Consider the following 15,049-nt stretch of genomic DNA (forward strand, 5'->3'; position numbering starts at 1 on the left):
GTGTAATAACACAAACCCTGCCACAAAGATGCACAGTACCTACGTAGCAGACCTGTCGCACAAATCCAGCACCAACTCCCAGGACAGAAACAGCAACAATCCTGCCTAGGAAAAGGCAGCGCTGCACCTAGTGCAGCGGGCCCTTGAAGACAGTGTTTCTCACGCCGGTCCCCTCGCTAGTTTGGTTTTCAGTATATCCACAAAGAATATGCATGACATAGATTTGCATACAATGGAGGTGGGGAGAGGGGCAATGATGACCCTTCCTGCAGGAATGGCAAACTCCATGGGGAGTGTCCTGTAATAACCTCGCTGGTGCATACATTGTGGGTACAAAGTACACTACACATGGAGATTTAAAAATACAATCTTCTCACATACTTTGCCTCTCGTCTCCACCCACTTTTTGTAAAGGCAAAAGTCTGCGCATGTGGAGGAGGATAACGATGCAATAATCAGATGATGGGTTTACTTGCATAAAAGCAGCTATTGCCACCTGCATGCAAATCTATTTCATGCACTTTCATGTGTGAATATCCTGAAAACCAGACTGCCTAGACTACCCTAGGACTGGCTTGAGAAGCATTGCCCTAGAATACCAATACATCTGCTACAGATCCCTATGCTAGAAGCATCACAGGAAGGGGAGGAGGTAGTGTATGTTATATTATGCACTGACATCTCTGCTGTATTCAAGAGACTAAGAAAACAGAGGATCCTGCCTACGTGCTGGAAGGCAGCCAGCCAACACCCCAGACCCATTAGCTGATTGGTCTAAAACATTCTCAAATGAAATGCACTGCACTTATCTAGAATCAACACCTTACATATGCTCTGATTGGTCAGTATGAAAGATATAAAAGACTATGCACCTCATTGGAATTTTGGGGTGGCTGGGTGATTGTACAGTTGTATGGACCTGTCGCCCCCCAGAACAAACTATTTCCTCGTACTTTGTTCTGTTTCCTCTCCCTATTCCCTTTGTTTCTGTCTTTCCCTAATAAAGTCTTAAGTTACCTATTGCAGCTGTGTTTCCGTTAGAATTAACAGTAGAGAATATCCAAAGATGCAGCCTCTTCTCTGATGAAATATTTACAGCTGGCCCCTGAGCCTCTGCTGCTTTGTTCACCAAATACAGGATAAGGGACCACAGATTAGAAACAGAAATATGCAGAGAAAAAAGTGAAATGGAAACCCCCAAGAAGCCACTCTGCCTTCAGTGCAGCACCAGAGAAACAGAACTTCATTTCCCCCGTGCTGGGTAAAATTCACAAATATCAGAAACACACGCCTCCCAAAAACGAGAGAAAACCCAAGCCCTTCCACAAAAGAATGAGCAAGAAAGCCTCTTTATAATCCTGGGAGAAAGAGGAGAAACAGCGGCAAAATACTTGGGTAAATAGCTAGGGCTTTACCCTCTTCCGAAATGACAGATAATCAAGCCCCACGCGCATTCCACAGCTTAAGGCCAAAAAGGGAAAAGGCCTTTCCCTACTCAGAGGGGTGGCCTGGGAGGGCCTCACTGCGGCACAAATTGTTGCAACAACTGCGCCAGGTGACCTGCCGCTCCCTTACGGAGGCACTTACATTCACCCTTTGCCCCCAATTTATGAAGATTTGCCCTAGCATGCTCCGAGGTCCTTTTCCTCCCAGGCGGATGGGCCGCCGTATTCAGAAGTAAACCCACCCTCCTTCCTCTCACCGCTGGAAACCCCCCCGATAGAGGGCGTTGCAGTAATCAAGTTTATGGGTGCACGCACCACTGTAAGCTCCTGACAAATGGAGCTCAGGGCCATGAGAGGAGCTTTGTTGGCAGCACAGGTACAAACTGCCCTAACCAATAAAATCAGAATAGGTAAGCGCTGTACACGCAGCATCCCATGCTGGCTGGCTGTCCTGCACGTCATCTGGCTACTTTCACTGCACAGTAACTGCTTTTCCTAGAAGAGGAAATGTCACTTAAAGGAACATTTCCAACACGCTGTCTTTCCTCCTCTTCACCCTTGCCAAGTTTTCTTTTGTCCTGCTAAATGAGAAAGGGCATGGCAAGAGATGAGAAGCAATCCCTTGACACAATAGCTGGGGGGGGGGGGGGGGCTTTGTCTCCCCCCTGCCTGCTGGGCTGTGCATCCTTTTGAGCGCTGCTTAAAGAGCCCGTCAGTGTCAGAGTACACAAAGGAGCCGGCTTATCAGGGCTCAGCAGATGGCACGTGAGCTTCCAGTGCTGGCATCACCCGATTTCCACTGCGCCGGGTACACACAGGCAGCCTTCTCTGCAGTGATCGCAAAATGTCAGCAACAATGTGCATCGAATCTGAAGATCAGAAATGACAAAGCCCCTTGCAACGTGAAGTTGGCATTAAAACATGTCAGGGAGCACCTGTGCCCTTTTACTCCTGGTGCAGCCAGTCAGTCACTGCTATCAGAACAGGGACCGCCAGCCTTGCCCCGCCACTGGTCACTGCAGCCTGGCTCTGATGTCAGCCCAAGCAGATGCCAGACCTGGGCATCTGCTCTCTGTCTGCCAGGTCACAGGTCACTAGTGTACACACTGCAGTGACTGACCTCAGGCTATTAGCATGCTGCTGCGGGTCAGCTCTGGACAGGCCCTGCTGTTGTGTGGGTTTGGGATGCGGAGTCTATGGGGAGGGGGGGTTGACTGACAGAATTTCTTACAGGCCAGTACAATACAGCGTGCTCAGCTCACATTGCACTGTTTAACCTGTGGTTGGACGCGCATCCACAACCCCTTATTATAATAAGGGGATTAAGCGGGTCCAAAACGTGCATTCCCCCCCCCCCCCCCCCCCCCGAAACTAATAGCGTTCATCACATGCAAAACGCATGTTGATGAGGCTATTAGCTATTCTCTCTAGATAAAAAAAACCAAAAACCCATGTGCGCCCGACCCTTCCTTTTTTACGCTCAGAAAAGTGTACAGTAAAGCAGAAAATACTGCTTTTCTGTACATCCTCTGACTTAATATCGTGGCGATGTTAAGACGGAGGAACAAAAAGGTTTAAAAAAAATTTTATTATTATTTTTTTTAAAGTGTGCCATGGTCAGGTTAGGGAAAGGGACGCTCAGTTGAGGAGCATCCACTTTCCTAACCTGTCGCTGTGCACAGATTAGGGAAAGGGACCCTCGTAAAATTGAGCCTCCGTTTTCCTAACCCCCGCCGACAGCCGCCTCTCCTGGGCGCCCGCGGTCAAGGAGGTGCTAGGGCCGCACATTTGTCCCTAGCGCCTCCTTGGCAGCGCGACCCTTCATTTAAATATTCGACTGAGTGCCCAGCAGAGGAGGCTGGGCGCGCGTTAGGAGGTAAATTCGAATGGGGATGGGTTCTGTTTTGCATTGATTTGGGCAGGTAGAAAGAAAAGCCCAGCTCCGTGGATGCAGCTGAATGACCTGCCACAAAATGGGGGAGGGGGTGGTGGTGGAAGGGAGGAGTCCTTGGAAGTTGCAAACCTTGCTACAGGGGTATCACGCCACAGTCACATGACCTGCCACAAAAATGGGGTCTCCTATGCACTGGGAGGCCCTTGACCCCTGCTGAGCTTTTTCTGTACCTGTCCAGCTCGTGGTGGCTTCGGAGGGGCTCTAGGGAAGAGAAATTTCAGCTTCCTCCTGGGTTTTCCCCATCTGTGAGGAGACAGGAGGAGGGATGCGACCAAGCATGCAAACACTCCAATAACCATTCTCACAGGGCTATTCCCACAAAGATTAAACTCATCAAAATTACCCACCGTTTTAACTGCAGCAGTAAAAAAGAGAGAGAAAACAGGGAGGAGAGAACACTGGTGAGAAATTAAAGAAATTAACAGGCACCGCTGCTGATGGCTGGAGAGCAGATTCATGCATTCAGGATGAGCTGAACATAGCCTGAGGCTGCAGGAGACAAACCAAATTGTGGGAGAAAAATTCATGCATGGAGGGAGAGCGAAAGAGTGGGGAGGGGGAGGGAGAGAGAAGGAGAGGAGAGGGTGCGAGCAAGCAGGCAGAGGGCTACAGGGAAGGAGGAGGTTCAGATAGAGAAGACGTGAGAGAGGAGAGGAGTGAGGCAGAAGAAGGAGAGAGGAAGAAAGGAAATCCCAAGAGGGAAGGACCTCAGCTGTAATTAAATCCATCCCTCAGCTGTAAGGAGCAGCAGCAGCGGGGGCTGAGAACCAGGGAAGCTGAGGGTTCAAATCCTGCTGCCACTCCCTGTGCAAAGTCACTTCCTCCTCCAGTGCCTCAGGTACAAACTGAGTCCGGTTTATAAAGCATTTTCCCCATAGACACCTCCTTAGATTGTAAAGCCCTGAGAACAGGGAAATACCTCTTGTACCTGAATGTAACTCACCTTAAGCAACCAATGAAAAGGCCTGAGCCACATCTAACAAATGAATAAAATGACGCACAAGCAACCTGCAGACAGCTTCAGGTAAGAGTGGGAAATGAGACAGGGCTGTAAGCCGAGGCCCATCCACGATCCTCCCATAATACTCCAGAGGTCCCCCAGCCTCCGGCCAGAAAATAAATGGCAATGACCTGATGTAATGAGACATGAGTGAAAAACATTTGCTGTATTCACGTGCTAAAAAAAAAAAAAAGGGTTAAATAAAGCACGCTAACAGGAAAATGCTTACTGTGTGGAAGACATGATATTGCAGGTTTACTGCGCATAAAATCCAAGGACAGGACCAGCACACTAACATTACTTCGCTGCTGACCAGAAGTCACATTTCCAGCGTTATAACCTGAGCTAAGCCTCCGCACCCCTCTGCATTGAGCTGCAACAGCCAAGACACCTTCGATTAATATTTATTTATTTATTTATTTTAAATCTTTTCTATGCCGTCGTTTGGAGGAGACCGTCACAACGGTTTACATCAAGGCACATAAAATTAATGACACTGTGATTTGCACATTTACAAGAGTGCCATAAGGTTCGGTAACATAGTTAGTGATCAATAATGTTAAATGTAATTAATCATGTCCATGTCTCTATCTCAGTTTTTGTTACAGAATTAGCTTTAACTTTAAAATTGTGACTTTAAAGACTACACACTTAGTGAATATGGCAGTGTGTGTGGATGTTATATTGATCGTGCTTTGCCTGTCCCTGGGTTTTTATTCTCCCTTCTCTTTCTGAAAAGCTTGTTTAAAGAGCCAGGTTTTTAAACTTTTTCTAAAGGTTTTGCTGTCTCTTTGAAGTCTTAAATCTAGGGGCATGGAGTTCCATAGTATGGAAAGGGACTTGGCTTGGAGGAGCACTGATTTGTGCACTATTTTACTTAGCACTTGTGTGTGCTAAACTCCTTGTTAAATGGGCAATAATGTTGTTCACACAGAACGAGCACACACCTATCAAAAGGTAAATGCCTGCTGTAAGAACAGGATCTGATCATTTTATCCCCTACCCCTGAGGGTTTATATCAGAGCCTGTACCTGCTGCAAATCATGGGCCCTACAGAGGAACCTGGAAAAAAAAAATATATAAACACACATACATAGTAACACAGGAATGACGGCAGAAAAGGACCAAAATGGCCCAGTCAGTCTGCCCAGCAAGCTTATGGTACTCCTGGGTGAATTCTGCGCAAACAAATTTAAAATTCTGCGCACAAAACAAAATTCTGCAAACTTTATATTGGTCAAAATAACACAATTTACATGACAGTCTTTAAGTAATTACATTTTAAACTAATACAGAAAAAAGTTATTACTTAAAAATGCAGAATTTTAAATATTTTGAGCAGATTTTCCCTAGAAATTAAGAACATAAGAAAATGCCATACTGGGTCAGACCAAGGGTCCATCAAGCCCAGCATCCTGTTTCCAACAGAGGCCAATCCAAGCCATAAGAACCTGGCAAGTACCCAAAAACTAAGTCTATTCCATGTAACCATTGCTAATGGCAGTGGCTATTCTCTAAGTGAACTTAATAGCAGGTAATGGACTTCTCCTCCAAGAACTTATCCAATCCTGAGTCCAATTCACTGAGTGTCCCTTCCACTCGCTCTCCCTACTCCCCTGGCCACTTGGCCATCTCAGGCCCCAACTCCTCCACCTGCCAGTATCTCTCCCCTCCACCTCTAGGCTCAGCCCCTTCCACTCTATTGCCAGTCCCAGAGTTTGACCCCGTTCTCAGTTCTGCCCCTCACACAGGCTCCCTCTGTCCCTCCCTCTCTCACACACATGCTCCCTCTCTCTAATACACATACACACATCCCCTCATACAGGCTCCCTCACTCTCTCGCGCACACATCCCCTCATAAAGGCTCCCTCACTCTCTCCCGCACACATCCCCTCATACAGAGTCCCTCTCTCTTGCATACACACCCACAAAAGATTCCTCTCTCTCTCACGCATACATCCTCACACAGGCTACCTATGTCCCTCTCATATGCACCCCTTCACACAGGATGTCTCACACATACACAATCCCTTCACACAGGCTCTGTCTCATACATACACACGATCCTTTTTTCATACACATGAGCTCCCAGTCTCTCATACATACACACTCCTTCACAATCTCCTCATACAGGTTCCCTCTCTGGCACCCCCCTTGCTCTCACCCCTCCCCCACTCTCTCAACCCTACTCTCTCCCACACCCCCTCCCAACTCCCTACTCTCTCCCACACCCCTCCCCCTGCTCTCTCCCCCTCCCCTCCCACATCCCTACCCCTGCTCACCCCTGTCCCCCCGCTCTCACCCTCCCCTCCCCTCTCTCACACACACACATTCACTCTCACCGGGGCCTTTATCTTCGCCACAAGCAGAGCGTCCCGTGGCACGAGGGGGCCTTCGTATTCGCCGCAAATGGCACGCTAGAGCCTTCATCTTCACCACGAGCGGAGTTGGCACACGGGAGCGATTCTGCGTAGGAAGGGAATTCTGCACAAATTCTGCGCTCCACAGAAGCGCAGAAGTCCCCCAGGACTAGCTTATGGTAGTAACGGCTGCTCTGTGTAGGCCACACCCATGTTTCTCTTAAGAGTAGTAACTGCTGCTCCATGCAGTTATCCCCAAGCCTTATGATAACCCATGAAAATTTTATTGCTAGTAACATTTTTACTGGGTGAGGAGCCTCCTTGAAAATTCAGACAGAGCTGCTTGATGTGCTTTGCTTATGGAATTGGCCGAAGAAGCAGTCCTGTGCTTTTTCCTTTATGTCTGCATATCAGTTCCCCCAGACCACAGAAGTTGGGGACCGTGTTGTTTGTTGTCTGAATCCAAATTCCTCTTTTCCCCCTGCTGTTGAAGCAAAAAGCCTTGTTGGAGTTGCATCAACAGTATTCAAGACTTACTGGTTAAGGATAGTATCCGCCGCACCAGCAAATTACCCCATGCCTTATAATTTTCCAGAAAAAATAAACCTCCAGCACAAATTCATATTTTACCTAAATGATCAAACATAACAGCATATCAACCAAGTCCTCGGAACGCATCTAACCAGTCAGGTTTTCAGATCTGTCTCGTACATATCCAAAATGAATATGCAGGAGATAGATTTGCATACAATAGAGGCAATGCATGCACATCTCTCTCATGCATGTTCATTGTGGAAGTCCTGCAAACCTGACTGGCTAGGTGTGTCCCAAGAGCTGAGTATACTGTGGAACAGTTGTTTCTCAGCCCTCTCCTTAAGGCAGTAGGGTTTTCAGGAATGCAAGAATGAATATGAATGAAATAGGTTTGCATACGCTGGCTCTCCAATGTATGCAAATCTATGTCATGCATATTTACTATAGATACTCTGAAAACCAGACCTGTTAAGTACGCCTCCAGGAAAGAGCTGGGAAACAATGACTTACAATATCAGCTGTACATTGATTTTAAGAATCCCACGGCTACTTTCTCATTCCCTTTGGAACTGTCCTACTCAAGTGCTTGAAGCTGAGGGCAGCCACAGCTGTGACTGACACTCAAATAGGCTCTGCTATGTTTTCAAGCAGCTTAAAAATCAATTTGTTGCTTACATGTATTAGTTATTATTGGGCACCACCCACCTGCACAATAATAACTGAGAAACCATATTCAGATAGCATATTTGTGAAATAGGTATATCATTTTGAAATATTTAAAGCTTTGCTGTCCTTCCCCAGTGGAAGAGTCCGAATGCAAGAATTAAGAAGATAAGAAATGCCATACAGGGTCAGACTAAACTTCCATCAAAACTAGAATCCTGTCTCCAACCGTGGCCGATCCAGGTCATAAATACCTGGGCAGATCCCAAAGAATGGGTTCATTACACCTTGCTCATAATCAGGGATAAGCAGTGGCTTTCCTCAGTCTGCATGGCTAATGGTGCTTTATGGACTTTTCCTCCAGGAACTTGCCTAACCCCTTTTTAAACTCATAAATGCTGACAGTTTCCACCACATCCTCTGGCAACAAATTCTACAGTGAACCAATATTTGCTCTGATTTCTTTTACATGTGTTGGCTATTATCTTCATGGAGTGCTGCTAGTCTTAGTACCATTTGAAAGGGCAAGTAACCGTTCCACCCCACTCCCCATTTTATAAACCTCTTCTCCAAGCTGAAAAGCCCTCAGCTTTCCTCATAGGGGAGCTGTTCTGTCCCCTTTATCATTTTGGTTGCCCTTTTCTAGTTCTGCTCTATCCTTTTTTGAGATGAGGTGATCAGGACTGTACACAGTACTCAAGGAGGTCAGAGCAAGGATTGCTACAGAGGCGCTAGGAAATCCAGGACCAGGGCAAGGGTATTCGGGGCTCTAGGCTTATGCCTCCCCCCATCCCAACCTCTCCACATAAAAACCATGCATTTACAATAGATTTTACATGAAAAATGGCATTCTGAGGTAAAAATAGCACATGCAACACCTGTGTATTAAATTTGCATGCATTACATGGTGCAAAAAGGACATCTGCAATCAATATGGTATTAGTCCTATTTTAAAATCTAACTTTTATGGGTGTTAGTGATATGGAGGACCATAAACGAACCATGAACAATTTTTTCGTGATTAGGCTGGTTTTAACATGTGTTGGGTTTGGGCTTAACCCTCGGAAAGCCATGAGTAAACAATTACAATATAGCAAACCTCCCATACCAAAACAACACTAACTGCCAGCATTCAAACAATAAGAATCCTACCCATGAAAACACAAGACTGCAAATATTACACCGGGCCTCAAAACCCCAATACACCTTCTACTAGGAAAACAGAACAAGCCAGGCTGCCATAGAACCCCTGCACAGAAACTACACGCCAGCAGAATAACTCACCTTGATTACACATGCAGAATACAGACAGACAAGCACCAAATACAGAATAAAGAGACCAGAAAGTATAAAAAGACATGTGCAGACTAAACTGAACTGAACTGGAAACTGCAAGACAGACTGACTCTGTATGCAGTGCGACAATGGAATAACAAACATCAAACAATAAAATCAAGAAATATAAAGCACCAATCATAATAATAAAACCATACTAATCAAAATAATAAATATTTCAAAACAGCTGATGAATAGAATATTCAATAATTAAAAACATGTACATTTTTTTAAATTTCCCAAACCCCAATAGAATCCTTCAAAACAGCAGACACATCAAACACCACCCAATAATTAAAACTAAGGATAGAAATATCCCCCACTCTCCATATCTGGGAACTTCTGATTTTCAGTCACCCCGAGATTGTCACGAATTAGTGTTGTGGGGGGTGGGAGGCCATACACTTTCTTCTCGCTTTTTCATACACACACACTTTCTAATACTCCCACATATGTGCTTGCTCGCACGCTCTTACACACACACACACATATATATACACGCTTATTCAATCACACAGTCGTCCTCTCTCCTATCACAGCAATCGTCATCTGCCACAGCAGCCTCCTCCTTGGGCACCCTCCGCCATCAGGACACCTCCTGATGGCGGAGGGTGGCCCTTGTGGGGGCCAATGCAGTTCTTGCCTACTGCCGTATGGCCCAGCTGACAACTCTCAACCTCTTGAATCCTATTTGCTTCTAGCTCCGTGGGCTCAATTGATGCTGCTGTTTCTTCTTCAGGCCACTTGGGCCCGGCGGATGCTGCTCTGTCTTACTGCCTTCCTGAGTTCTTTTTTTTCCAGCTGAAACTCCTACTGCTTCTTCAAGCCATTTGGCCATCAATGCTGCTCCACCTCCTTTCTTCCAGCCTTGCCAATTCCGTCATTGGTGCTTCTCAGTTGCAAGACTCAGCCAATGCTGCAGATTCTGTTCCTTCAAGGCCACATTGGCCGGGCCTCCGCTGTTCTGCCTCCAGTCCTTTTTTTGTGGCAGAGCAGTGGAGGCCTGGCTGGTGCAGCCCAAAGGAGCAGAAGTAGCAGCAGAGCCAACGGAAGCACTAAGTAGCTGCCCCCTAACCTGTGGCACTTTAAGCAGCTGCCTAAAGCTTCTACTGGCTCCAATGATATCTTACATTTTATTTTCCATTCCTTTCCTTACAATACCTAACATTCTGTTTGCTTTTCTGACTGCCGCTGCACACTGAACCAAGGATTTCAGTGGCTCCAAGATCCTTTTCCTGGATGTTGACGCCTAATATAGAAACCCAGCATCGTGTACTTAATAGCTTTGGATTATTTTTCCCTATTTGCATCATCTTGCACTTGCCCACATTAAATTTCATCTGCCATTTAGATGCCCAATCTTACAGTTTCAAAAAGTCCTCTTGTAATTCTTCACAATCAACTTGTGATTTAACTACTCTGAATAATTTTGTGTCATCGGCAAGTTTGATCTCCTCACTTCCTTTTCCAGGTCATTTATATTAAAAGCATCAATCCCAGTACAGGTCCCTGGGGCACACCACTATTTACCCTTCTCCACTGACAAAAATGACCATTCAATCCTACTCTCTTCTTCCTATTCTTTAGCCAGTTACCAATCCACAATTGGACACTGCCTCCTATCCCATGAATCTTTTTTAATTTTTTGATGAGCCTCTCATGAGGGACTTTGTCAAAGGCCTTTTTGAAAAGCCAGATACAATATATCAAGCGACTTGCTTATAATACAGAAAGAATGAGACATTTCTACACGTGACTGGCTAGTTTTTCCTATTTATTTATGTGATTTCCTTCTGCTTTTCAGGCACTTCAAACCAGATTACATTTAGATCCTGTAGGGATGAGATTTATAATTGCACTTTCTTATAAACATGAAATTCATCCAGTTCATTATTTGCCCTATAACAGCAGCAAGAAGGAAAGGTCATATTACTCCCACATATCCACAGAATGTCTAAGAGGGTAAAGGAATCAGGAAATTTACTACTGTTAAATAATTAGTATCATTATTTCAATTACAAAACCTCATTCAGTACAATCTCCTGAAATATCATGTTAGTGCTGTTATGTGAATGAGCCTGCAATTCAGCTTGGGTAGGTGTGCACCGTTCCTTCCCAACCACGTGGATTACTATGGGAAGAAGTGCTTGAGAAGCTCTTTCTTGTTGATCTTCCCCATCTGATTTCGAGGGATTTCCTCCACCAGGATTAGCTCTGCTGGAATTGTATATGGTGCCATGGACCCTCTGCAAAGGAGGAACATACAGAGCACTGTCATTCTGTATAAAGAGCTAGACATTCAACAAAGTTATCCATCCCCCAAAGTTCTTCAGCCGTCCATGTGCCTCTATCCATCCGTTCACCAGCTATCCATCAATCTCTATCCACTCATCCATCAAAGTTATCCATGCATACATCTCTATTTATTCATCCAAAGCTTGCCATCCAATCATTCACCAACTATACATCCATCTATGCACCTCGATTTGTCCGTTGACCAGCTATCTATCCATTATCTATTCATCCACCAAAGCTTGCCATCCATCAGCTATCCATCCATCCATTCACCTCTATCCTCTGACCATTCGTTCACCAGCTATCCACCCATTTCTCCACCAAAGCTTGCCATTCCATCCAGCCATCTATTTAGCCCCTATTGGTTTGATTTTGGCTGACCTCTGTGAGGGGATTTCGAATCTATGCAGATGATATTCAGTTTTACATACCAATGACTGGGACTTGGTCGGAAATGCAAACCAGGATTTCTGCCATTATGGCCACAATTAATTCTTGGCTAATTTCAAATAAACTAGCTTTGAATTTATCAAAGACCGAGACCATGCTTCTACAGCAGGGGGCAGGAACCTATGGCTCGCGAGCCAGATATGGCTCTTTTGATGGCTGTATCTGGCTCGCAGACAAATCAATAAAAAAGTAAAAATCTAACAAAAACCTCCATCCTCCTGATGCCCCCCAAGACCTCCAAAATTAATTTACTACAACCCCCTACCCTCCTGACCCCCCTAAGACCTGCCAAAAGTCCCTGGTGATCCAGGAGCGGTCCGGGAGCTATCTCCTGGACTTGGGCTGTTGGCTGCCAGTAGTCAAAATGGCACCGACGGCCCTTTGCCCTCACTATGTCACTGGGGTCGACCAATGGCAGCGGTAACCCCTGTGACATAGTAAGGGCAAAGGGCCGTCGACACCATTTTGATTACTGGCAGCGCCCTTTGCCCTTACTATGTCACAGGGGCTACCGCTGCCATTGGTCGACCCCAGTGACATAGTGAGGGCAAAGGGCCGTTGGCGCCATTTTGATTACTGGCAGCCAACAGCCCAAGTCCAGGAGATCGCTCCCGGACCCCCGCTGGACCACCAGGGACTTTTGGTAGGTCTTGGGGGAGTCAGGAGGGTGGGGGGTTGTAGTAAATTAATTTTGGAAGTCTTGGGGGGCATCAGGAGGGTGGGGGGAGTTTTGTTAGATTTTTACTTTTTTATTAAAGATTTGTCTGCAAGCCCTGGACCCCCACTGGACCACCAGGGACTTTTGGCATGTCTTTGGGGGGTCAGGAGGGGGGGGGGTTGTAGTAAATTAATTTGGCAGGTCTTGGGGGTGTCAGGAGAGTAGGGGGTTGTAGTAAATTAATTTGGTAGGTCTTGGGGGGGTCAGGAGGATGGGGGGTTGTAGTTAGTATGGCTCTCACAGATTTACATTTTAAAATATGTGGCGTTCATGGCTCTCAGCCAAAAAGGTTCCCGACGCCTGTGCTAGAGCGAGGCTCTGTACCTTTCCCCGAAAACTACCAAGGGCTGCCACCTGAACTCAGAGGGAATTGAAGGCTAGACCTTTTATTAGACCTGCCTGCAGAAAGGCCAGAACATCCGGAATAGTAGCCCTGGAAAGCTCCACCATGTGGTTCAGGCACCAGTCCTCGAAAATACCCAAACTCTGACATAGGCTATAGAGGTAGACGTTTTTCGGGACTGCAAAAGCGTAGTAATCACCTCCTCCGAGTAACCCTTATTTCTCAACCTCCGCCTTTCAAAAGTCATGCCGCTAGACAAAAACGATCTACCTCTGTGAAATAAACAGGACCTTGTCGCAGCAGACTTGGGGACGGATGAAATTTCAGCGGGCCGTCTACCGCCAGATTGAGAAGGTCCGCAAACCACGGATGCTTCGGCCACTCTGGCGCGACGAGTATCACCTTGCCCGAATGAGTCTCAATGCAGCGTAGAAACTTGCCGACCAATGGCCATGTCAGAAAGACGTACAACAGAATGTCCTTTGGCCCGGGAAGCACCAGAGCGTCTACACCTTCCGTTCCTGGCTCTTTTCGACGACTGAAAAATAGAGGAGCTTTGGCATTGCGATACGTCACCATCAGGTCCATCGCGGGCCTGGACCATCGGTTGCACAGGAGACTGAAATCCTTGGAGAGTTCCCACTCTCCCAGATTTAACTGGTGGAGGCTGAGAAAATCAGCCTGCACACTGTCCACTCCGGCAATGTGAGAGGCTGCTATCCTGTACAGGTGCTGTTCCACCCAGCTGATTAGAAGTTGAGCCTCTGACGTCACTGGACGACTCCAAGTTCTGCCCTGATGATTGTCGGAGAGAATCCGCACTGATCTCCCCTCTACTAAGGGAAGGAGGGCCTGTAGCGCCAACCGAACCACTCTGGTCTCCAACAGATTGATCGACCAAGACGACTCCGACCTCATCCACTGACCTTGCACTGCCGTTCCTCGACAAACCGCTCCCCATATGGAGAGGCTGGCATCGGTCGTTATCACTATCCAGGAGGGAATTTCCAAATCCACACCCCGTCGTAAATTGTCTGGACACAGTCACCAAAGAAGACTGGACCGTGCCGAATCAGTCAGTGGGAGGAGAAGAGGAAACTGTTCGGAGAGCGGATTCCACCGGGAGAGCAAGGCTGACTGAAGAGGACGATTATGCGCAAAGGCCTAGGGCCCCAGTTCGAGAGTGGAAGCCATCGAACCAAGGACCTGCAAATAATCTCAGACCCTGGGACGAGGCATGGATCGCAAGGACGCCACCTGAGTGAGAAGCTTGGACAATCTTTCCTCGGTAAAAAAAACCTTTCCCAAGATCGTGTTGAACCGAGCACCCAAAAACTCCAAGGACTGGGAGGGAACCAGGTGACTCTTGTCGGGGTTGACCACCCAACCCAATGAGCTCAACATCTGTAGCACCCTCTGCACCGCTGCCCTGCAAAGGTGTTCTGACTTTACTCGAATCAGCCAATCATCCAGATAGGGGTGTACCAAAATCCCCTCCTTTTGCAGGGTCGCTGCCACAACCACCATCACCTTGGTGAAGACTCTGGGCGCTGTCGCCAGACCGAACGGTAGCGCACAAAATTGAAAATGATGCCCCAGGATTGCAAACCGCAGATATTTCTGATGATCCAGGCGTATAGGAATGTGCAAGTAAGCTTCTGTCAGATCTAGAGATGCTAGGAATTCCCCTTTGTGTACATACGCTATCTCCGAGTGAAGAGTTTCCATCCAAAAACGAGGCACTTTTAGAGTCCGATTGACTCTCATTAAGTCTAGGATGGGACGGAAGGTGCCCTCCCTTCTTGGGCACCACGAAGTAGATGGAGTAGCGCCCTTGCTTGAGCTCTCCTGCAGGTACCGGAACTATGGCGCCTAGGTCCTGTAACCGCCGCAGAGTGTCGTGTACCACCCGGCGTTTTTGGTGGTACCCGCATTCTACTATATTGAGGATC

General features: G+C 46.9%; 1 protein-coding gene across 2 annotated transcripts in view; it reads right to left on the reverse strand.

The window, feature by feature from the left end:
• Positions 1–11,044: 11,044 nt before the first annotated feature.
• The window catches only part of ACSF3 (acyl-CoA synthetase family member 3), a 162,029-nt gene continuing 158,024 nt past the window's right edge, over positions 11,045–15,049 (reverse strand). For both annotated transcript variants that reach the window (XM_029608610.1, XM_029608609.1), the window contains one exon: positions 11,045–11,537. In XM_029608610.1, coding sequence (XP_029464470.1) covers positions 11,423–11,537 — 115 coding nt within the window. In that variant the 3' untranslated portion in view covers positions 11,045–11,422. The remainder of the gene's footprint in view (positions 11,538–15,049) is intronic.

The sequence above is a fragment of the Rhinatrema bivittatum genome, chromosome 7, assembly GCF_901001135.1.
Source record: "Rhinatrema bivittatum chromosome 7, aRhiBiv1.1, whole genome shotgun sequence".
NCBI lineage: Eukaryota > Metazoa > Chordata > Amphibia > Gymnophiona > Rhinatrematidae > Rhinatrema > Rhinatrema bivittatum.